The sequence below is a fragment of the Gossypium hirsutum genome, chromosome D07 (genome assembly GCF_007990345.1).
Source record: "Gossypium hirsutum isolate 1008001.06 chromosome D07, Gossypium_hirsutum_v2.1, whole genome shotgun sequence".
NCBI lineage: Eukaryota > Viridiplantae > Streptophyta > Magnoliopsida > Malvales > Malvaceae > Gossypium > Gossypium hirsutum.
Window position 1 is genome coordinate 58,402,286 of NC_053443.1, and position 24,103 is coordinate 58,426,388.

The 24,103-nt window shown below is 34.2% G+C and overlaps 4 protein-coding genes across 11 annotated transcripts; 2 read left to right on the top strand and 2 right to left on the bottom strand.

Moving 5' to 3' along the window:
- Positions 1 to 486: 486 nt before the first annotated feature.
- LOC107926379 (lysine histidine transporter 1) lies at positions 487 to 3,941 on the top strand. Its single transcript, XM_016857224.2, has 8 exons — positions 487 to 779; positions 1,925 to 2,082; positions 2,156 to 2,539; positions 2,620 to 3,013; positions 3,092 to 3,197; positions 3,269 to 3,360; positions 3,452 to 3,520; positions 3,613 to 3,941. The coding sequence occupies exons 1-8, from the start codon at positions 717 to 719 to the stop codon at positions 3,709 to 3,711; spliced, it is 1,365 nt and encodes a 454-aa protein (XP_016712713.1). The 5' UTR covers positions 487 to 716; the 3' UTR covers positions 3,712 to 3,941.
- A 990-nt stretch (positions 3,942 to 4,931) lies between these two features.
- On the top strand, positions 4,932 to 7,207 carry LOC107926515 (lysine histidine transporter 1). Its single transcript, XM_016857390.2, has 6 exons — positions 4,932 to 5,151; positions 5,229 to 5,389; positions 5,487 to 5,867; positions 5,939 to 6,332; positions 6,420 to 6,686; positions 6,797 to 7,207. Exons 1-6 carry the CDS (start codon positions 5,089 to 5,091, stop codon positions 6,893 to 6,895), a joined length of 1,365 nt encoding a protein of 454 aa, XP_016712879.2. The 5' UTR covers positions 4,932 to 5,088; the 3' UTR covers positions 6,896 to 7,207.
- LOC107926514 (transcription factor GTE8) lies at positions 7,146 to 11,730 on the bottom strand. Of its 8 annotated transcripts, none has more exons than XM_041098061.1 (11): positions 11,564 to 11,730; positions 9,589 to 10,793; positions 9,393 to 9,441; positions 9,166 to 9,297; positions 8,637 to 8,695; positions 8,445 to 8,517; positions 8,225 to 8,302; positions 8,012 to 8,130; positions 7,871 to 7,937; positions 7,618 to 7,748; positions 7,146 to 7,527 (listed from the first exon to the last, which is right to left on the bottom strand). In XM_041098061.1, the coding sequence occupies exons 2-11, from the start codon at positions 10,669 to 10,671 to the stop codon at positions 7,258 to 7,260; spliced, it is 2,061 nt and encodes a 686-aa protein (XP_040953995.1). In that variant the 5' UTR covers positions 10,672 to 10,793; positions 11,564 to 11,730; the 3' UTR covers positions 7,146 to 7,257. The 8 variants fall into 8 exon arrangements, with proteins under 8 accessions (XP_040953995.1, XP_016712875.2, XP_040953996.1 ...); XM_016857386.2 differs by having other exon boundaries at positions 8,622 to 8,695; XM_041098062.1 differs by having other exon boundaries at positions 9,589 to 10,801.
- Positions 11,731 to 18,469: 6,739 nt separating this feature from the next.
- LOC107926432 (receptor-like protein 9DC3) lies at positions 18,470 to 19,100 on the bottom strand. The gene is made up of 2 exons (XM_016857280.1): positions 19,044 to 19,100; positions 18,470 to 18,904 (listed from the first exon to the last, which is right to left on the bottom strand). The coding sequence occupies exons 1-2, from the start codon at positions 19,098 to 19,100 to the stop codon at positions 18,470 to 18,472; spliced, it is 492 nt and encodes a 163-aa protein (XP_016712769.1).
- Positions 19,101 to 24,103: the final 5,003 nt, after the last annotated feature.

The following is a 24,103-nucleotide window of genomic DNA, read 5'->3' on the forward strand; positions in this document are numbered from 1 at the left end:
AAGTTGAGTGTTGACAAATTTTAATATTAATTTATAATACGATGTTAAAGTTTGATCTTCGCATGTAATATAATGAAGTTGAAGATTTTGATGCTATCAAATTTTGGGTCAAATTGTGGTTTTGGTCCTTCTATCATGTAATCTTTATATTTTAATTTGATTGGTGAGTGTTGATAATTTGGCACTAAACCACCTGGAGTGTATCATGCTATCAATGAAAGATTAATCATCTATAATTTAAGATTTTTTTTATTTTTAGAGATAAAATTTGTTTGAAAATGAATCTTAATTTGTACAAATAATAATGATAATAGATCTCAATGGATTGGTGATTCCATTTATAATTATTTTTAAAAATATATAATTATTAAAGTTTAATATATCCTTGTATTTATCTTTTTAATTTTGTTATTATTATTAAAATAATTACAACAGACGTAGGTTCGTAGAATTTAACCTCAATTTTTTATTTTTTTTGGTCATCATAAAGACTTGTGAAGTCGAACAAAAAAAAAGAGTCACCATCAACAACTGTTGAAGGACGTTTTCCTCTCACTTCCTTTATTACAGGCGCCCTTTTTTTCTTTATAAAAACACAACCGAACCAGTTGGGATTATTTTCCACATCTTCAACTTGTCTCTGTTTTGTTTCAACTTTGGATCTTCACCTTTCATTCCTTTGCTCTTTTTCCTTTCTCTTTTGAGTTTTCAACACCATGGGAACTCAACAACCTCCTCCTTTTGACTACAATGGTGATAACATGAACAACAACAACACTGTATGTTCTTATATTATTTCTCTTATATCTCCTTTTATGCCATGCAATCATCTTTGTCTTGTTTCTGTATCATATATTGCTTCTTCTGAATATTTTCTTTTATGAAAAAGAAGAAGCTTTAAACCCTCTCTAATTTTAATGAAAGCACAGTTCTATCACGAGAACTTGAAAGTGAAAATAAATTTTTGCATTTACACTTCTACCCTTGAATTTTACTGTATATTAATTTATAGTTTTGAACGAGAAGAATTCTTTACTTTTTTCAACTCGAATCTGAACTTCATAAAATTACATCAATATTTTTATTTTATTATTTTCTATCCATAAAACCCGAACCCGAACCCGAACCCGATTAAAATAATAGCCTTGTTTTACTCTTTTCTCTCCAACCCGTCTTTAACTAAGGTAACACTTAGATCCTATGGTTTTGTATGTTAATAAAACTCCTACCCGAGCTGTTGTTACCCTATATTTTGGAAACCTAGGATTAGCCTTTTTTCTGATTTGTTGAGCTTGAGAAAGATGATTTTGGTTCACAGGTTTATATTTCCAGCACGTGTCATGATATCTATGGCTAATGATCATCAGAAAAGTCAGTACTGTATTGTTAGCTTCAAAGGCTTAACTTAAGAAATGTCAATATTATTAACTTTTTGATACGTCACCTTACTTTAAACTCTGCTTATTGAGAGAAAAATAAAACACCATTTTTGTAGAATTTTGGTAAAAATATTTTTAATAATTAGATTTCATTTTACTCTCTCCATTTGAAAAATAGATAAATTAATTTAAAGAGCGTTAAAAATATGAAATTTTTACAAACAAGAATAGTTTATCCATTTATTGAATCTACTTTTATAGAAGAATTTTATTAATGGTTGTTGACTGAAAGTGCATATATTAATTTACAATATCCTTTTTGCAACTAGTCAATTGCATGTATCAAAACTTGAAATTAAAGAAACTTGTCAGATGATATGTTCTCAAAAGTCAAGTTTAACTTGTTCACATGTAACCACATGGTTTAGATTTTAGTAATAAGATATTTATAGACCAGACAGAAGCTTGACTTTTCTTACAATAATAGGCAACATATGTAAAAATGGCACTTCTAAGGTATTCTTTTGTGAATTAATGTATCACAGTTGGATGAAAAATCAGCAAAGCAAAAAGCAATTGATGATTGGTTACCAATTAACTCATCAAGAAGTAGAAAATGGTGGTTTTCAGCTTTCCACAATGTTACTGCCATGGTTGGAGCTGGTGTACTTAGTCTTCCCTATGCCTTGTCTGAACTCGGATGGTATGTTCTGAATATTCATTCCGAAAAAATCGAACCCGAATCGAGTCATCTCACATTTTTGTTCGGTTTGCAGGGGACCTGGTGTGTTTATCCTAGTGTTTTCATGGATCATTACCTTGTATACACTATGGCAAATGGTTGAAATGCACGAGATGGTTCCGGGAAAACGTTTCGATCGATATCATGAACTAGGACAGTACGCATTCGGTGAAAAACTCGGTCTTTATATCGTTGTGCCACAACAGCTTATTGTGGAAGTTAGTCTCTGTATCGTTTATATGGTTACCGGTGGACAATCGTTGAAGAAGTTCCATGATACTGTCTGTAGTAGCTGCAAATCGATAAAATTAGCTTATTTCATCATGATTTTTGCCACTGCTGAATTTGTTCTGTCTCACCTTCCAAATTTCGACTCGATTTCGGGCGTCTCGTTGGCGGCTGCGGTCATGTCTATAAGGTATATTATCACAATTTGTGTTGATATCGATGTTAATGTTCGAAAATGGTAACACATTTGGTTTTTGTTTTGTCGCATAGTTATTCTACGATTGCATGGAGTGCTTCATTAGCTAAGGGTGTTCAAGAAGACGTGCAATACGGATACAAAGCGACAACTACGCCCGGAACCGTGTTTGGCTTCCTTAGCGGTTTGGGTGATGTAGCATTTGCTTATTCCGGTCACAATGTGGTTTTGGAAATTCAAGCTACAATCCAATCTACACCCGAGAGACCATCAAAAGGACCGATGTGGAAAGGTGTTGTTGTCGCGTATATAATCATTGCCTTGTGTTATTTCCCGGTCGCTTTAATCGGGTATTGGATGTTTGGCAATTCTGTAAAAGACAACATCCTCATTTCATTAGAGAAACCAGCATGGCTCATTGCAATGGCTAACATGTTTGTCGTTGTTCATGTTATCGGAAGCTACCAGGCTCGTATCGAACAATTATTTTTTCTACTTCTTCTTCTTGTTTTGGATTGGATTCCGGACTAACTTTTGTTTACATAGGTCTACGCAATGCCGGTTTTCGACATGATGGAAACCCTACTAGTAAAGAAACTAGAATTCAACCCTACTCGAACACTTCGATTCATCGTTCGTAATACATATGTTGGTAAGTAAAAAACTCTCTTCGTTCCTTTTAAGCTTACTTGTAGTGCAAGTAACCCATGTTTTTCATTGCAGCATTCACTATGTTCATCGGGATTACATTTCCTTTCTTCGGCGGTCTTCTCGGGTTTTTCGGTGGACTCGCGTATGCACCAACAACATACTATGTAAGCCACATTCTCGGATTTTTCGGATTTTTCACATCACAAGTCATTTTTTACATGCTTTTTTTTTTGTTGTTGTGTGTGTGTTCTTCAGCTCCCCTGTGTCATATGGCTTATTGTTATGAAACCAAGAAGGTATAGCTTATCTTGGTGGATTAATTGGGTAAGAAAATCTTGACCCAAACTTCATTTTTTTTTCGAGTTTCCGAATCGGTTTTCGATCGATCTCACACGGGTTTCCTTTTGTTTTCCCAGTTCTGCATTGTGATTGGTGTTTTATTAATGGTCTTGGCACCAATTGGAGGGATGAGGCAAATCATAATTCAAGCCAAAGACTACAAATTTTACTCTTAAATTTGCTCATTTCACCACAATGAATTGATTGGGATTTTATAGTATGTTTTAATGAGCCTGTAAAGAAAAGGGATATTTTTATGTCATAAATGATGTATTGAGCAATGGTATTTAAGTTTAATTACTTGTTTGAAAAGCATGTATATATACATATATATATGTGTGTGTGTGCAAAATCCCATCAATGGAAAAGAGCATGAATAATAAAATAATCAATTAATGTTTGCTTACATTAAGGCCGGCCAAGTTTATTTTATTTTGATTCGAAAGTGAGTGTTGTATGAATATATTTGATTTCTTTTAAAATTTATATATATATATGTAAAAAATGGATATTTTTGCAGAAAATGAAAATTTTGGATAACAATTTTGATTGTATATAATTTCGAAAGTGAGCAACTAATGATAATTAATTACGACATTATGTGTTCCTTTAATTGTACATAATTTTGATTAGTATAATAACGAATTCAACTTTTGGTGTTTACATATTTTGTCATTTTGACCTTCATTCTGAAAAATTCAACAAATTCAGCCTCATGTTAAATTAGGACCAAATTGATAAAATGTGTAAACTTTAAGAGCTAAATTTATTATCATATCAATCAAAATCATGTTCAATTGATAGAAAACATTAATGTCGTGATTAATTGTTCTTAAATGTTTATTTTTAAAATAAACAAAAATTACATTACTTTGATAGACCAATTTGTTTAATTTCAAAATTGAGAAGAACTGGAGAGATTATTTACCTAAAATGCAACTATACAAGGACTCCCTTTGCCATAAACCCCGACCATGAAACATAAGCGGGACATGCATATTATCAAAAATAAAAAAATTAATTTCCCTTTCAAAACAAGTCTTTATCAGAAAATAAATATGAAAAAAAGAAAATAAAATATTCATCAAAACTTTTAAAATTAAAGAATGATTTGTATTATTGTGAAATTAATGGAATGCTGTATTCGGCAATAAATTCAGATAACCTTTAAATCCTTCGATAGTATCCGGAAAGAAACTGTCAAAATTATGAACCTGCTGTTTCCTTATTTTCAGTGAAGGAAAATATTTGAAAATCTTTTCTTTTATTTTGAAATTTGATTATATTCTACATATAGTAAAATTTAAATTTGAGATAATTTTTTTAATATAAAAATTTAAAAATAAAAATAATCGAATTTTTTTTGCATGTATAAAAAAACAAATGAATGAAAACAAGAACTTAGTATTTTTCTACAAATTTGCCTAGGGCGGAGTTTGCCTTACATTTGTAGTCATTTTCAATATTCTTTGATACTATCAATATATATATATCTTTGTATTTCTTTTTGTTTCTTGATCTTCATCTTCTTCTTCCTACAGTAGGGTTTAACAATGGGGGATGAATCTCCTCATAAAAAGCTAGAAGACAATAATAATACCCTAACTCCAAGCACTGTAAGTTTTCCATTTATGAATGAAAACCATGTTCTTGGAATCCAATTTTGAAATGATTTTATGAGATAATCTTCCAGGTAGATGAAGATATACTAAAGAAGCAAAAGGAGATTGATGATTGGCTGCCAATCACTTCATCAAGAAATGCAAAATGGTGGTATGCTGCATTTCACAATGTTACTGCCATGGTTGGTGCCGGTGTTCTTAGTCTTCCTTCTGCCATGTCACATCTTGGATGGTATGTCACATACATACATACATACATACATACATACATGCAATTATACATATGTATATGCTATGAAGAAAGACTAATGTTTGACCTATGATTAAAGGGGTCCTGGTGTTGTGATTTTGATCCTATCATGGCTGATTACACTATACACATTATGGCAAATGGTTGAAATGCATGAAATGGTACCTGGTAAAAGGTTTGATAGATACCATGAACTTGGCCAACATGCTTTTGGTGAAAAGCTTGGTCTTTACATAGTGGTGCCTCAACAACTGATCTGCGAAGTCGGGGTCGACATTGTTTATATGGTTACCGGAGGAAAATCATTGGAGAAAATCCATAGCTTGGTTGCCCCTCACAAACACATCAAGACTACGTATTTCATCATGATTTTCGCTTCGGTTCATTTCATCCTCGCTCATCTCCCTAACTTCAACTCTATTTCCGGTGTCTCTTTGGCTGCCGCGGTCATGTCGCTCACGTATGTTATGTTCTTTGTATTTTAATAGACTTTAGAGGATAAAACATTGTTTTAATTTGTTACATATGCAGTTACTCTACTATAGCATGGACTGCTTCCGTCCACAAGGGTGTACAACCCCACGTGGAATACGGGTACAAAGCTAGCACCGCGACTGGAACCGTCTTTAATTTTCTTACGGCATTAGGGGATGTGGCTTTTGCATATGCTGGACATAATGTAGTGTTGGAGATTCAAGCAACAATCCCTTCTACCCCAGAGAAGCCTTCAAAGGGTCCAATGTGGAGAGGTGTTGTCATTGCATACATTGTAGTAGCATTGTGTTATTTCCCCGTTGCACTCATTGGTTACTACATGTTTGGCAACAATGTCGAAGAGAACATCCTCATTTCGTTAGAGAAACCGACGTGGCTAATCGTTGCGGCTAACATGTTTGTCGTAATCCATGTGATTGGAAGCTATCAGGTCTGGAATTTGTTCTGTTCTTTATGTGTTACACAGTGTCCTACATTGGTGTTTTATTTCATTGTTTTTTTTTTTGTGTAAACGCAGCTATATGCCATGCCTGTTTTCGACATGATCGAAACCGTGTTGGTAAAGAACATGCATTTTAGACCAACTCGAACGCTTCGATTCATTGTCCGCAATTTTTATGTTGCTGCAACAATGTTTGTAGCCATTACATTTCCTTTCTTTGGGGGTCTTCTTGGATTCTTTGGAGGATTTGCTTTTGCACCTACCACTTATTTTCTACCCTGCATCATGTGGCTTGCCATTTACAAGCCAAAGAAGTTCAGCCTATCTTGGTGTACAAACTGGGTATATTTTCAACAACATACCCGTGTTTGGACACATACATTCACACACAAAGCACAAGTTTCTTTAACACATTGTCATCTAATATACGTTTTGTTTTTGCTTGATTTCAGATCTGTATCATACTTGGCCTTCTGCTAATGACTCTATCGCCCATTGGAGGTTTGAGGAATATCATCATTAATGCTAAAGACTATCATTTCTACTCTTGAATAGTTTCTGGAAATGTCATACATATCTATATATGTTTATATGAAATAAGGGAAACGGAGGGACCTTGTGATCTCCACTGGTTGGCAAATGGGGAACCATTAATGTATTTCATGGCGTAAACAACTCTAGTTTCAGCTTTCTTCCTGTCTATCGTCTGTCAATAGTTAATTAGCTATTTTTGTGTAGTTGTGTGTTTTTCGTTAGTTTTTTTTTATGTGAACAAGGATTTGATTCACAACAGTCGATGGGTTGTTTCAAGTGTGTTTTCATGTTTGGCAATGGTCAGTAATGGTGATTGTTCACTTACTGTACATTTTCTCTATTTTCTTTTTCCCTCACCTAGTTTCAAATAGAGTGGAGTTCAATCTATTTCTCCCTCTTCCGGATCATTTACAGGATTTGGAACGTTAGATGGTTCACCTTCTTCTTCCTCTTCATCCTCTTTCATGTACAAACCGAGTTGTTCCAACGGGTTGTTGCTCCCAAACTTGAAACTACCCAAGCCATCCTGTGAATGATCTGGGCTTGTTTCATCTACCGAGCTTGGCAAATGCTCAGCAGGGGCAGCTCTAAGCATTTCTAAGTCCTCAAGAAACCTGGAATTCTCATTGATTTCAACAGTCTTTTCCATCTACAGAAAACCAGAAAAATGTGGGTTATAAGTCCATAACGAGACAAGAATGGCAAATTATGAAAAGGTTAATATAATGCTTTCCTATACCTTCAGCAATGCCTGTCGTGCTGCATCCCTCTCGAGCTCTCTCTTCCGTCTAGCCTCTGCTGCAGCTTCTGCTTCAGCTTGTCTTTGAGCATCTTCAGCAGCTTTGGCTTCTGCTTGCAACCGTGCCTTCTCTGGCCAACATTAACATAATTGTTGCTTAGAAGCGCAAAATATAAACAGCCAAACTTGCCCTTATTGAAATCATATGTATCAGCATTTTGGAAATCCGGAAAGACAGGTTTGAAGTTCAAACCTTTCTTCCTTTGATGTTCAAGTTCCTCTCTCTCATGACGCAATTTCTCAGGGTCCCCCTTCTCCCCCTGATCCAGAGTAAAAAAATGCTCAACATATAGGCATACAATAGGTTTAGACTAAACCAAAGTTTACAACTAACCTGTGTAGTAAGTGCCTTCTCTCGAGCTTTTAGAATGGTATCAGCAAATCGATTCTTCAATATAGCAGCCCTGTAGCGTTTCTCAGGTGAAACTGGTCTCTCATTTGGAGCACTGTCCCCTATATTTTTAAATGGATAAACAGTGAGACAACTTTAAACCAATTCTTTTTTAAAAAGAAAAAAAAACCCTTCCATGATTTTTATTGATCTTACCATCTTGATGACAATCTGACTCGACGGAACTTGACTTTGCTTGAGAAGTCTGCTCAAGCTGATCGAACCCATTGCATTCTACAAGAGACCATGGATTGACAATGCTTACATGTAAAAAAACATTTATAATTTCATGGCGTTGCCATTCAAATAAGAATTAAGAACATTTCTTTTCTGAAACTAATGGAAAGCAGAAATATTATAAATTTTAGATACTCACCATTCCTATCAAGAGGATTATCAGCACTTGTCTTTTCATCTAATTGATTTCCGGAATCTACAGCTTCCAATACCTTAAGAATAATGCGAAGTAAGATGCAAGTTAGAAAGTAATCCAGCCCACTAGGAAACCCCTCAAGATAAGATGCAAGAATCTAGTATTATCCTTTTACAACACCTTAGGTGCACCCACCAGACTTGAAGCTTTAGCAGCACCAGATTCACTGTCAGAGGAACCGCCAGAGTCAGAATCTGCAAAGAATACAAAAGAAACCAATCATGGAAAAGGTATTTGGCCACATAAGAAAAGCTTGTGCTGAACATGATTTGGGAAAAATTAACCAGTAAACAACAGGAGAAACAAAAGAAATCAACTTGAATAATACTAGCAATATCCAAACTTCCAAAGAAAAAGAGAAGTTAATTCACAGAGGCAACTAATTTACCATATGGGGGGTCAAGAAATTGTTATTATCCTATACAAGTTTCCCTATCCCTAACCCATTTAGAACGTTTAGCCAAAAGCAACTACATCAGCAGGTATGGTATGGAAGCATAAATGTCAAGAACCCAATCTTTGCCAAACAGTTTCTAAAAGAATGTGGGTTGCTAGGTAAAATACAGCATAGAGAACTGATAAATTGGATCCAAAAGAATGTGGTCAACACAAGATTCATCATTTAACAAGATTTAGGCAAAAAAAGTTACAAATATCCAATTACCTCTAGAGCTTCCAGAATTGAAAGACTTAATGCTTCTATGGCCTATATCATTCTCTATCTCCTTAGGTGGATGGCTTGACAAAGGAGGCTCATTTTCCCTAATGTCAACAACCTCATTAGCCTGGTCATCCCCTGCAAATGCAAAAGATAAACAGAGAAAGTCAGAAGGAATTCTTCAAACATAGCTCAGAAGGTGGGATATTGAGCACAAGGATTTGAAAGATTACCTCTGCATTGTTGCATTGGTGAACTACTCAGTCCAGATTTGTTCAATTGCTGTATCAGGAAAACAAAAATTTCCCAGAAAGCAAACAAAAATAAATAAGATCTAGATGTAGGTAACCACTTCACAAATATATACTACTTCAAACCATCGATGGCAAGCAATTATACTGATTTTTCACCCTTTATATGGTTATGTACCTGAATTTTACAAGGTTCAGCTGTTGATTTGTTATTCTTTTTCTCTTGTAAATACTCATCTAAAAGTTTCCGCAATGTGAACAAGGTATCATCACTGAGGTCGTCAATATCAATCTCAATTTCTTCCTCTTCAGACTCCCTTCCATTTGAACTGTGCTCCCTCAAGAAATCAATGATATGCATCGGCATTTCAGTGAGTAAAGACTCCAGCTCTACACCTAGCTTGTGTTTTTCCTCGTCTGTCATTCTCTTCACAGGCTCTGGTATAACTTGTTGGGTGACAGAGGTCGTCTTCCTCTTTTTAGCAGGAAGTACTGTTTTAGAAGTTTCTATGTCCTCAGCAGGAGCTTTGCTTTGACTCAACTGGGCACCAATAGCAGGCAGCTTCTTATCGATATTTTTCCACCTCACTTCAAAAAATTTGTTAAGGGTATCAGCCATAACATGGACATCGTTTCCAGGGGGATTATAGGTCATTGCATTGCTGAATGTAAGCCTCACATCAGCATAAAACTGCAAGGGGCTTGCATATCCGCCTGAATTTATCTTTTTTTTAATTGTTCCTAGATCCATCGGGTGCTTTATAACATTGAAGTAATCCGGAATATTCAACTTCACTACATCTACAGGTTCATTGAAGACCCACCCATATTGATGCCCCATCAACCGTTTCAGCAAACCCTCGCATTGCTTCATCAAGAAAATATTTGCAGTATTTGCTTCAGAAGCATGCTTTGCAGACTTAAATTTTCCTGAAGAACCCCGAATCAACTCACGTGCCTTACCATTCCAAGGATTTCCTTTCTTCCCCTGCTCAGAAGCCATCATGGGCAATTTCTGAATATCCTTAACACGTGGTAAACTTTGCACATTGCTACAACTAAGAATATCACTGGAAGATGACACAGTAACCCCATTTGTCCTTAGCAACTCAACTTTCTTCTGAAGCATCTGTATCTGCTCCAGTTCACGCCTCAAACAATGTATCAAACCCTTTCTTTTAGAATGCGACATGTTCGAAAGGGAAAGCACTTGTATAGGGACACCAAAAGTGTCATGTTTATCAGAGTCAAACTGATACATTTCCTTGTTGGTGCACTTGGATATTCTGAAGCAGTTACCTAAGTATCAATTTTGTCCTGAGCTACCAGCTCCTTCGGATTCACCAAGAGGCTCATATGGCCCAAATAGTACCTCCCGCAAACCTATCACTCTTTGCCAACGTCTTAGCCAAATTTACTTCCCTTTATTCAATATAAAGATGCTACTGGTTTTAATCAAAATGCATATATTAAACCATGGGAGCAAAATTATCCCTTCAGATTTCTGGACTAACTTTACACACTGCCCTTAAATCAACTATTAAAGTAAAGTTTGATAGTAGTTTCGAGCAAAATAGATAATCTCTTATTCACGATCACCTTAATACTAAAAACTTAACCATTTCGTTCACTTTTTGAACTACACTATCTTTTGAAAGACTCAAATTCACCATTTTAAACCCAAGAGAACATTAATAAATATTCCACAGTGAATACACCCAGATTTATATGTTTACAAACAATATGATATTTAATTCAACTTATTAATAGTTAAATTAGATTAGCTCTTACATGCATATACCCGAATCCCGAAGTTCTTTGACCATATTGTTTACCATTTTTAAAAAATCCGCATCTTTAAAAATCCCATATTCACTAGGTTAAACCCTAAAAACACGAAAAAGAAAACACGATTGATGCAGTTAATTGAACTGGTTCGTATTTGAAAATTAATTGCGAGATAAAGAGAAGTTAATTGAACTGATTCGAATTTGAAAATTTACAGTAGCAATTACTAGTTCAAAGCTCAAATCCTTACATGGATACAACAAAACCCTAACCCAAAATCACGCTCCAATCAACCCAAAAAAGAAGAAGAAGAAAACCCGAACCCGGTTTCAAAAAGAACAAAATCTAAACCAAATAAAACTTACCAATCTGCCACTGTTCCTCGAATCTCGAAAACCCTGTCGTCAATTCTCTTGTCTTTCCGGCAACGAATAAAAGGATATAAACAAAAATAAATAAGAGAAAGCCCTATATCAAGAAACCCTAGAGCTTTAATGGTTGATTTTTTGATAAAATAATAACTAATATATTTTAATGCAAATTTTGAAAATTTGGGTCGCTAAAAACTATTAGCGAGGGCTCTAAAAACTAGGGGTAAATTGCACTATTAGTCACTAAACTATGGTTAAATTTTTATTTTATCACTTAACTAAAAAGTTACAATTCGATCACTAAAATTTTTAAAATTATTTTTTGGTCACCCGACTGTTAAGTGCCATTTTTTTAATTGGTATACCAGTATTTTTAGTCACATGTTTTTATATTCTTCTGTCAATTTGACATTAATTCACCAAAAAAAACCCTTAAAATTATTTAAAAATATAAAATTCTAGAAAATAAAATAAAATCTCGAAAACGTTGTTGTTGAATAACTAATATGTATGAGAAATAAAAAAAAATTATAATTCAATAGAATTCAATAAAAAATTAAAAATAGAACAAAACTAAAAAAAAAAGTTAGATCATTACATGCTTCCTCAATGTTTCTCGAAATCAAATTAATAATATATTCAAGTCAAATTTCATACCTTTGAAGAACATCTAGAACTGATATTATAGAGGCTTGTGAAATTAACTATAATGTCATTTTTTTTAGCCAAAAAATACAACATGTACCATAAAATTTTATTGTCTGAACTCAATTCAAATTTTCCATTTATTTAAATTATTTTTCAAAACTCAAATTCTAAAAAAAAAATTATATTAGATTTTTTATTTTCCTATAACGAAAAAGCTATGTCAAGAAACGAAGAGGGAAAAAACATAGAACTAATAATTTTGCTTAATGTTTTTACTTTTTTCTGTGCTTTTTTAAAGAATAGTTATTGACGATTTCTATATAAATAACACAAAGAGAAAAATCAGAGGGTTTAAAACAAATTTTCCTCATTTTCTCTCACTTTATCAATATTTGAAATTTGTATCTACTTTTATTTTAATTTTTAGAATTTTCTAAAAATTTTAAAAGAATATAATTTTTTATCATTTTATATATAATCAGGGTCAAATTGATAAAGAGGTATAAAAATTAAGAACTAAAATGATCATTACACCATCTAAAAAAGTGTCACTTAACAATCGGATAACTAAAATATAATATTGAAAACTTTAGTGACCAAATTATACCTTTATTTAGTTGAGTGATCAAAACAAAAAAAAATTACCTATATTTTAGTGACTAATGATGTAGTTTGTCCTATTATTGTTTATATAACTTAGGGTGAGTTTGAATGTGAAGTGCGTTTACCTCCAATTAGTGTAAAAACATCGATGGCTGTGAGATTAGATACTGTAGCGATACTGTAGTGTGAGATAAAAAGTAAGCTAAATGCACGGCACTGCACCCTACCGCCCATCTAAACCCACCCTTAATTTTCAAGTTCATTAAAATATTTAAAAATATATATAACTTACACTCCTCCATATTGTATTTAAATATTTTTTAAAAATATTTATATTATGTTTAATTTAATATTTAATTTTATTTTAATAAAAAACTAGACAATTGACATGATGAAAATAAATAAATAGATATGATATTTATCCCACTTATTTATTGTTTGTAAGCTTATAAATTATCAATTTACTTATAAGATTATTGAGAGAGTGATTGTTCTATTTGGTTCTTTTACGAAATGATTGTTTATTTTCTCCCTTTAGGTAAGGTGAGTCGGAGAAAGTTCATGCTAAGTGTACCTGAGTGAAGCTATAATTATCTTGAAATTAGGATAAATGGAGTTGAAATCTTATTTGTATAGTGAGAATTTTTCTCTAACTAATTAGACAAGGCACTACAAATATTGGTTAAGTCTGAATTGTATTAACAAATCTTTTGTCCTCTCTTTCTATATTTGTGTGTGCCAAATTGTGTGATAAAAAGGTGCACACTTCACTTATATTTTAAAATATATATATGATTTATTTCAATCATATATATATATATTAAAAAAGACTTCATCCATAAATTGGTCCTTAGATTATACTATTTTTTTTATCTTGATACCTAATCTTCTTTTTTTTTCAATCACAAGTGGTACCTAAACTATTTTTTTTTCCTAAGTTGGTACATTCGTTAGTCAAACCGTTAAATCTATTTTAAAAGGGACTTAACCCACAAGTTAGCACTTAAACTATATTCTTTTCCCCAAATTGTTACTAAACTTTTTTTTTTGTCACTAGTAGTACCTAAACTAATCTTATGTTACCTAATTTAGACCAAAATGTTATATTTGTTAAAAAAATTCCAACCAATATTTAAATTACCACATCATATAAACTTTAAAAATTATTTTTTAATTCTTTATTTTTCTTATTGTCTTTTACATTAATTATCTTTCTTTATTATTTTCTTCTTTCTTTATAATGTTTGGCAATACTAATAATGCTCAAAATTTGTCATCCCGAGATCGAGAAATTGGCGATTAATTCTATTTTCGAACTTCATTGCCTGTTTTCTCTACTTGATGAGATCGAAAAAGTTATTTCATCAATCAAAATCAATATTTTTAGAACTAGACTAGGAAACGGTTAGAGTACTGATCTAAAGATAGGAGTTGAACCAATTAACCTACAAACTGATACAAACCAATTGAACCAAGCTAAACAACCAATTGAATCAGTTTTCTCTATTTTTTAAATATTTTTATTTTTATGAATTTTTTAATAATTTATTTTATCGAACCAGACAAACTGATCAAACCAAGAATTGGTGGCTTAACTGGTTCAACCATCGGTCTAGTTTTGGAGGAAAAAAATATACATATATAAGATAAAATAATAATTTTTGCCTTTTTTTTGCCACACGTCAAATTTTAATTAGTTTTTCTTAAAATAAATTTAACAGTTTAACTAACGATTGAACTAGTAGAGATACTGGCTTGGAAAAAAAATAGTGTAGGGACCACTTATGACAAAAAAAATTGGTACCAAAATAGAAAAAAAAACATAGTTTAGGTACCAATTTGTCGATTAAGCCTCTTTTAGATACTGACTTAACAGTTTGACTAACGGATGTACCAACTTGGTAGAAAAAAAAACATAGTTTAGATATGACTTACGACCAAAAGAAAAATTTAGATATCATTATGAGAAACCGAGTATACCTTAAGTACCAATTTATGGGTTAAGCCTAAATATATATATTTCCATAAAGACAAATTGGACTTTCTTTTGTTATTGAGTCGAGGAAGAAAAAGCTAAAAGGGCCTTAAAACCATCTCAAAGAAATTCCTTATCTCCATAAACAAAAACAAATTGAATTTCTCTTCCTAAAACGCAATATTTTTCGGGCTTTATTAGTTAAAAAATAACCCAAAATTTTTCTTTGATTTTCGTAGCACAAAATGCAACCTCAGAATCTCTCATTCTCTAAAATCCTAAACCCTTCATTCATTCTCTTCCATTCCTTTAAACCTTGCCTTTTCACTTCATTTCCTCGCCAGAGCTATCCATTTTTTGCCAACATCCTCCCATTTTCATTTTAATCATTATACGTGTTGCTTTCATGGTTTTAGGTTTCAAGAAGCATCTTGCTTACTGCCCAAGCCATAGGATTCAGTCTAGAGCTTCTGAGTCGAACAATTTCTTCTCATTCGAAATAACTGTAGGTTAATTTTGGGGCTCTATGGATGCTGCCCTTGAATCACCACACACTGAGCAAGCTACATTATCAGTCATCGATTTCTGAAATCAAACTTGGTTCGTATTCAACTGTTTCAAGTTAACCAACCAAATAAAGAATCTAGCACATTATGGGCAAGTTAGCTTTCATATCTGATTGATTTTCTAGAATAGCAAGCATAACATAAGTTGAGCCCATCGAAAAATTACCGTCACTCTCCAAACCCCAACAACAAGAATCTTGGACATGCCTGGTGATCATTTACTGGAATAGGCATTGCGGCGATTTCTAGCCTAATTATGTTAGAGATCTTATAGACACTGCTCCCAACTCTAATTGACCAGCCCAATTGTTCATTTGGATATCAAGATCATATCATTTAATTTTGCTTTTTCATTTTCACCTTAACCGTTTTGCCCAATAAACCCTAATAAACGAATTTGATACACAAGTATCTTCGTTACATCAATTGCTCGTCCGACCTAAATATATATTCGTGTCAGGTTACCAATCCAAGTTAAACCTTTATAATGACACATCTAATTTCTTGTCCAAGCTGAATATATACATGTCAGGTTACCCATCCGGGCTAAACCTTTAAAACCACATCAGGTTACTAGTTCATGCCAAACTTGTGTCACATGTATCTTCAAGTCCACAACAAATATTGAATCTCGATAACATCTATAATCAATCCATACAAGACCCTGTTGGCATGCCAATCATATCCTAACTTTTACCAAGTTCAAATGGGCACCTATTGCATAAATTAACATTTCTTTACAATTTAGTCCAAAACACACATTTATACCAATTACCACAATCAATTCACAACCAAGCATAAATAAAAAAATAAAATACATAAAAATTTAAATACATTTATACCATATGATTTTACTTGGTCAAAATAGCAAACAAGTTGAATTTGCATGGACTAGTCAATAATTTTGACTTTTCCCCTATTATCTCTAGTTTGATACAATTCTTGATCTATACAATTATTTTAAATAATTTATCAAAACCACACATTTTTATGTTATTTCATAATATGTATGAACCTATATAATTTTATTTTTTAATACCCCAAATTTTTGTATTTTATTCAATTTAATCCCTGAAACTGAAATAACCATATCTTTCAATTTTGAACTTTGGTTCTAAACCCGATTTCAATTACATCCATCATAGACCCTCTACTATCTATTATTACAAAAAATTCACAATTTATTTAATTTAGTCCTTTTATTCAAAACTAACAATTAAACATTAGAATTTAATCTTTTTTCACATCTAAGCTTAAAATCTAATAATTTAACATCAATTTATTTAAGAAACCAACAATGGTAACTTTCAAAAACTTTAATAGTTTTATAAATTGGTGCGTGGGCTAGCTAAATCAAGCTCTCATAGCTTCAAAAACATAAAAATTACAAGAAAATTACTTTAAAATACATACCAATTGAGGGATTGAATGTTGAAACTCTTAGAATGTGTTTCTTCTTTTCTTTTTTTTGAAGTTTCGGGTAAGAAGAAGATGAAGATGAAAAATTCTCTTTCTTTCCATTTAATTTAAGTATATATATAGTATAATTAAACTTAAATTAATATTAGTTTATTAACGTAATTAATTTATTAATCACACTTTAGTGTATAATCCATTGTCATCCACTATCACTTATTAAAAAATGGTTTAATTGTCAAATAAGTCTCTAAATCTTTGGCCAATTAAAAATCTATAGCGATTGGAATTTTACAATTTAGTCCTTATACTTTAATTGAACAATTAATAGACAAAATTAAAGACTAAACTTTAATAAATTTTATACCAACTCTGTAAATATTTTAATTTAATATTTATAGACCCGGTTTTTGAAAATAGGGTTTCAAAATTACTTTTTCCGACACCACTAAAAATTGAACTATTACACGTGTGGTTCTAAAACTATGCCATGCATGCTAAATATAATTTTGTACCTTAGAATGAACTTCTTTAGATGGATATACTTATGAGTTATATGGAGTTTTTGAATGTTAAATGGATATAGTTTTAGTCTTAAAGTGTTTAGATATGATATAAAATGTTTGAAGGTGATTTTGACTTTGTTTTAGGCGTTTTGGGCAATCTGTCAAATATTATCAAATAATACAAAAAGAACTAGATTGGAATTTGATTTCGTTTCTATTTCGACTTGGTAATAATAGAATGTATTTTTTTGCTCAAATAATATAATGTCTTTGGTTCTTCAACATTTGGTTTATATGTTGAATTTTTGTGTAAATGCATCATTCGATTCAAACTTTTATTTTGTGTCCACAATAATTGGTATCCATGTGTAGAGGCGAAGTTAGAGCAATCTTTTAGAAGGTAGGATGAAATTTTAATTTTTTATAGTCTTTATCTTTATAAATTTTAAAAAATTAAATCAAATTTTTATAATTTTAAGGGAGGCCAAAGTACAGTTTTACCTTTACTAATTTAAAATTTTATAAAAAATTTAAAGTCTTAAATAATAACTTTACATTTTAGAAGAGGCCGGCCCCATGCCAGCCCCCTCTAGATTCGTCACTATCCATGTAGTAATCATAATCTATCTTTGTGAGATATTAATTAATAATTATTGAACAAATAAAAATAAATATTACACGATTAATTAAACTATTTAATATCTTAATTTCATGTCACTGTTACAAGGATTAATATAAAATGGGGTTGGGTTTGTTCGAAACTAATAATTTATTATTATAGCTTGTTTTGAACGGATTGAACTATCAAGGTTATTCAGCTTTTGGTTTATATGATACTGAGTAAATTTATGGTCGAATTTTCGTTTGAATACATCATTCGATTTAAATTTTTATTTTAACCATGAGATGTGATGTTGTAGTTGCTCACATTATCCCTTAATTATATGATAGAAAATTTGATCCCGACTAAAGAATTAATTCTTTCTGGCATTTACAACAACAACAACAACAAAAAAGTGAACTTTTATATTACTATAATCGAGAGCCTGTGGCTTTGGAATGGATATTTCTTTTTCATGTAATAAATGAAAATCATGCATGAAACTTTGCTTATAAGTAGAATATATGGAAAAGATGCTAGAAACAAACCCTATATCATCCACTGCTAATTCTTTTTCCTTCCATTTCAATGGATCCTTCTTCTCTTTTGTGGGTTTCGCTTGATCATCTTCACTAGCCAACGAGGTCTTTCAGTTGTGAAAACTACGTATCCCATACTCAATCCAAGCACTACTCTACTTCCATAACCCATTGCTGCAATTTTCCAAGTAAGTGTTGTTTCAGATTCATCAGCAACTGTTGATGGAGGTGATTCTAGCTCCTGATCGTTGCCACATTTCTTTGACAATGGAAATCCACTTAGTCCGGAATTGCCATCGAAGGAATCATTTGAGAAAGTATCGAAATGATTAGCTAACGGTATATGCCCCTCAAGATTGTTATGAGAAAATGTCAAGTCAGTTAACTGCACTGGGATTCTTTCTTGAAGCTTGTTTGACGAGAGATCCAAGGATTCAAGTGCTGCCAATTTTCCAAGTGATGGTGGGATATTACCTGCTAACTATTGTGTGAGAAATTGAGCAGTATGAGTGAGTTAAGTTCTCCAACTTTTTTAGGAATCGACCCCTTGAAATGGTTGCTTGAAAAATCAATAACTGTGAAAAAAGTTTAAAATCCGACCCTTTCATTGTTACAATTACAGAGTCTTGATGATAATCTCTTACTGTTGAGTTTAGTTCCCATGCAAAGGTGGCCATGCACGACATGCAAATGTGGTCATGCTGGAAGAAATGGCAGCAAGTAATCGAGCTGTGGTGTGCAGCAGTTGGAGAATGAAGTTGCTGATTTGCTTGTTACATTTTGTTACTCTTTAAGCCTTTTGTGATTTAGTTCAAATTGAACTAAGTAGGTAAACATTTTGATGTATCTTTGATGTTGATTGACTGATAATTCAGCAATACAACTTGAGCAAGTCATATTATCAAGTTTCAATGTAATTTAGTGGTGTTAGGTACAAGATTAGGTGGTAACTTGTCTATTTTTGTGATGTGTTATCTCATATATGTAATTATATTAAGCCTCTTTAAATGTTAATGAAAATTAGCTCATTTTTTTTCATTCAAATTATCTATTTTCTTTTCTGTTTTCTTACTTGCATTTTTCTTTTCTGTTTTTCTTGCTCGATTGTTTCTTCTCCAAGCCTCGAGGCTTGCTGTCCAAGCAAAGCTTCGGCAGCTTGCTACTACCTTCAACACCAACAATTGGTATCTAGAGCTTACTTCTTAAGGGATCTGTTATACAAATCTATGGCTTCATCAAGCTTTTCACCAGCTGCACCTCAAGTCTTCAATGGAGAAGGCTACAACATATGGGTGGTCAAAATGAAAACCTACCTGCAGACTTTTGATCTGTGGGAGGTAGTCAACTTAGATGTTGAACCAGAGCCACTTAGAGCCAATCCAACAGTGGCTCAAATTAGGCAGCATGCTGATGAGAGAACCAAGAGGCATAAGGCCATGTCTTGCATCCAGAACTCAGTGTCAGATGTGATTTTCACAAGGATTATGGCCTGTGAGACTCCAAAACAGGCCTTGGACAAGCTTAAGGAGGATTTTCAAGGCACTGAGAGGACAAGGCAACAACAGCTGTTGAATTTGAGAAGGGATTTCGAGAATCTGAAGATGAAGGAAGAAGAAACAGTGAAGCAGTATGCAGATAGAATCATGGCAGTGGTTAACAATATAAGGCTCCTTGGTGAGCACTTTGATGAGGCAAGAATAGTGGAGAAAGTCCTCTCCACTTTGCCTGAGAGATATGAGGCCAAGATATCCTCTCTAGAGGACTCAAGAGACCTAGTTAGCATCTCCTTGACCGAGCTAATTAACACCTTTTATGCTCAGGAACAAAGAAGAGCTAGCAGAGCTGAAGATCACCAGGAAGGTGCATTCAATGCCAAGGCCAGAGAAGCCTCGAGCACCAATGCTCCAAGAGGCAAAAAGCCTTAGAAAAGCAGGCCTAAGCCTGATGCTACAAGGAGCAATGACCAGCCCTGCAGACATTGCAAGAGGCCAGGTCATCCAGAAGACAGATGCTGGTTCAGGCCAGATACAGTATGTCAACACTGCAAGAAGAAAGGCCATGTTGAGAGGGTTTGCAAAAACAAAACCAAGCCAAGGTAGAGTCAATTTCAACAACCAAAGGTTGAAGCTCTAGTAGCTGATGACAGTAGTGACCAAGAAGAGTAGGTCTTTGCTGTTTCTTGCTTAGCTGCTGAGAAGAAATGCTTAAAAGGCTGGTTATTGGACAGTGGTTGCACTAACCACATGTCACCAGATGCCTCCTTGTTTAAAACCTTGGATAGAAGTTGCAAAACCAAGGTCAAGGTTGGAAATGGTCAGTTCATAAGGGCTAAAGGAAGAGGAGAGGTGCTGATATGTACTCCTACAGGCAACAAGATTATTCCAAATGTGCTTTTGGTGCCTGAGATTGACAGAAACCTTCTCAGCATAGCTCAATTGCTCGAGAAAGGCTATTCTGTTGTGTTCAATGACAAACAGTGCCACATTGCTGATCCAAGTGGATCAAGCCTTATGACAATCACAATGACTGACAAATGTTTTGAGGTGCATTGGCCAAATGACTCAAAGTCAGCATACACAGCCTCTGTTGATGATTCCAAGCTTTGGCATCAAAGGCTCGGGCATGCCAACTTAAGATCAATGGCTCGAATGGCCAAAGAAGGCTTGGCAGAGAACTTCACCAGTTCAGTGGAGCATGATGATGTGTGTGAAGTGTGCCAGATGGGAAAACAGGCAAGACTGCCATTCCCAACAAACTCAACATGGAGAGCCACTGAAAGATTGCAGCTAGTGCACTCTGATGTGTGTGGATCTATGAGAACTGAATCACTCAGCAAAAACATGTATTTCATTCTCTTCATTGATGATTTTACAAGGTTTTGCTGGATTTTCTTCTTGAAATACAAGTCTGAGGTAGCTCAAGTGTTTGTGAAGTTTAAAACTGCTGTAGAGACACAAACAAGCTGCAAGCTGAAATCAATAAGGTCAGACAATGGCACTGAGTACACTTTAGCTCAATTCTAAGCCATTTGTAATGATGCTGGTATCAAACACCAACTTACAAATGTGTACACACCCCAGCAGAATGAGGTATCTGAAAGGAAGAACAGAAGTCTGATGGATATGGCCAGATGTCTCCTATTTGAGAAGAAACTGCCCAAGACCATGTGGGCTGAGGCAGTAAACACTGCCATTTATCTGTAGAATAGGCTTCCCACTAAGGCTCTTGCACACAAGACACCTTTTGAGGCATGGTTTGGCTTCAAACCTTCATTGGCACACCTGAAGGTGTTTGGTTGCCTGTGCTATGCACAAATACCAGCAGTAAACAGGGACAAACTTTCAAAAACGGCTCAACCAGGTATCGTAGTGGGTTATTGCTCAAAGAAAAAGGGCTACAGGGTTCTAGATCCTTTTACAAGCAAAGTTTAGGTAAGCAGAGATGTTGTCTTTGATGAAAAGGCTTGCTGAAACTGGGAGAAGAATGAACCAGAGGCAGTTTCAGAAGTCCTGGTGCTTAATCAAGCTGAATTCGAGCAGCTTGGTCCTGAAATGGATGTTGATGATGTGTCTGTGAGAGGAACAAGGACCCTGGATGAAATTTATGAAAGGGCACAGCTTGCTATAGTAGAACCTACTTGTTTTGAGGAGGCTGAGGCAGATGAAAGATGGAAACAAGCTATGCTTGATGAAATCAGCATGATTCAAAAGAATCAGACATGGGAGCTGGTTGACAAGCCAGCTGGAAAGAAAACCATTGGAGTGAAATGGGTCTATCGAGCAAAACAAAATGCAGATGGCAGTTTGAACAAACTAAAGGCCAGGCTTATTGTCAAAGGTTTTAGCCAAATGTATGGTCTGGACTACTTGGAAACTTTTGCACCAGTAGCTAGGTTTGATACAGTAAGAATGATAGTTGCCTTGGCTGCTCAACATCAGTGGACTATTCATCAGCTTGATGTGAAGTCTGTATTTCTCAATGGTTTCTTAGAAGAAGAGATCTACATTGAGCAGTCTCAAGGGTTTGAAGTCACTGGCAAAGAACACATGGTTTACAGGTTGAGAAAGGCCTTGTATGGCCTGAAACAGGCCCCTCGAGCCTGGTATGCTCGAATTGATTCCTACTTGCTCAGTTTGGAATTCGAAAGGATTGCCAGTGAACCAACATTGTATGTGAAGAAAAATCAAGCTGAGACTCAGCTTATCTTGTCACTTTATGTTGATGATTTGTTGGTAACTGGAGGAGATAAGAACATGCTGCATGATTTCAAGAAGAAAATGATGAATATGTTTGAAATGTCTGATTTAGGCATAATGAACAACTTCCTAGGAATGGAAGTGAAGCAAACAGCTAATGGAATCCTTCTCAGCCAGAGTTCCTTTGCTATGAAAGTCTTGAACAAGTTCTCTATGAAGAATTGCAGGCCTACAAGCACACTAATGGCTATTGGAATGAAGCTATCAAGACAAGAAACTGATGAACCAATTTGTGAGACAATGTATAAGAGTCTCATTGGTAGTCTACTGTATTTGACTGCAACAAGACCTGACATTATGTTTGCAGTTAATGTGCTATCCAGATACATGAATTGCTGCAACAATCAACATTTTCATGCAGCTAAACGTGTGCTGAGGTACATCAAAGGCACCATTAACCATGGTGTAATGTTCAAACGAGCTGAAAACATGAAGTTAATAGGCCATGTCGATAGTGATTGGTCAGGATCATATGATGACATGAGGAGCACATCTGGATATGCATTTAGCCTTGGCCCAGGCATGTTTTGCTGGAGTTCTAAAAAGTAAAGTCTGGTGGCACAGTCAACAGCAGAAGCTGAATATGTTGCTGCTGCATCTGCTGTGAATCAAGCCATATGGCTTAGAAAAATCTTAGCTGACCTAAACCAAATCCAAGAAGAAGCAACAGAGATCTACTGTGACAACAAATCTGCTGTTGCAATTACAAAGAATCCTGTCTTCCATGGTAGAACAAAACACTTCAACATCAAGCTACATGTCATAAGGGAGATGGAGCAAGCTCATGAAATCGAGCTGGTTCATTGCAATTCAGAAGTGTAAATTACTGATATCTTTACAAAGGCACTCAATGTGTCCAAATTTGTTAAATTCGGAAGGGAATTAGGTGTCACTAGCATGGAAACTAATGAGGAGTGTTGAGTTTAGTTCCCATGCAAAGGTGGCCATGCACAACATGCAAATGTAGTCATGCTGGAAGAAATGGCAGCAAGTAATCGAGCTGTGGTGTGCAGCAGTTGGAGAATGAAGTTGCTGATTTGCTTGTTACATTTTGTTACTCTTTAAGCCTTTTGTGATTTAGTTCAAATTGAACTAAGTAGGTAAACATTTTGATGTATCTTTGATGTTGATTGACTGATAATTCAGCAATACAACTTGAGCAAGTCATATTATCAAGTTTCAATGTAATTTAGTGGTGTTAGGTACAAGATTAGGTGGTAACTTGTCTATTTTTGTGATGTGTTATCTCATATATGTAATTATATTAAGCCTCTTTGAATGTTAATGAAAATTAGCTCATTTTTTTTCATTCAAATTATCTATTTTCTTTTCTGATTTCCTACTTGCATTTTTCTTTTCTGTTTTTCTTGCTCGATTGTTTCTTCTCCAAGCCTCGAGGCTTGCTGTCCAAGCAAAGCTTCGGC

Coding starts and splice junctions, on each gene's coding strand:
- LOC107926379 (XM_016857224.2), top strand. CDS start 717: ATGGGAACTCAACAACCTCCTCCTTTTGACTACAATGGTGATAACATG. Junction 2,540..2,619: donor GCTGCGGTCATGTCTATAAG/GTATATTATCAC, acceptor TTTGTCGCATAG/TTATTCTACGATTGCATGGA. Junction 3,198..3,268: donor CGTTCGTAATACATATGTTG/GTAAGTAAAAAA, acceptor TTTTCATTGCAG/CATTCACTATGTTCATCGGG.
- LOC107926515 (XM_016857390.2), top strand. CDS start 5,089: ATGGGGGATGAATCTCCTCATAAAAAGCTAGAAGACAATAATAATACC. Junction 5,152..5,228: donor ATACCCTAACTCCAAGCACT/GTAAGTTTTCCA, acceptor ATAATCTTCCAG/GTAGATGAAGATATACTAAA. Junction 6,687..6,796: donor TATCTTGGTGTACAAACTGG/GTATATTTTCAA, acceptor GCTTGATTTCAG/ATCTGTATCATACTTGGCCT.
- LOC107926514 (XM_016857386.2), bottom strand. CDS start 10,671: ATGTATCAGTTTGACTCTGATAAACATGACACTTTTGGTGTCCCTATA. Junction 7,938..8,011: donor AGAAGGCACTTACTACACAG/GTTAGTTGTAAA, acceptor ACTCTGGATCAG/GGGGAGAAGGGGGACCCTGA. Junction 7,528..7,617: donor CACGACAGGCATTGCTGAAG/GTATAGGAAAGC, acceptor GGTTTTCTGTAG/ATGGAAAAGACTGTTGAAAT.
- LOC107926432 (XM_016857280.1), bottom strand. CDS start 19,100: ATGGCCACCTTTGCATGGGAACTAAACTCAACAGTAAGAGATTATCAT. Junction 18,905..19,043: donor GAGATTATCATCAAGACTCT/GTAATTGTAACA, acceptor CTCACACAATAG/TTAGCAGGTAATATCCCACC.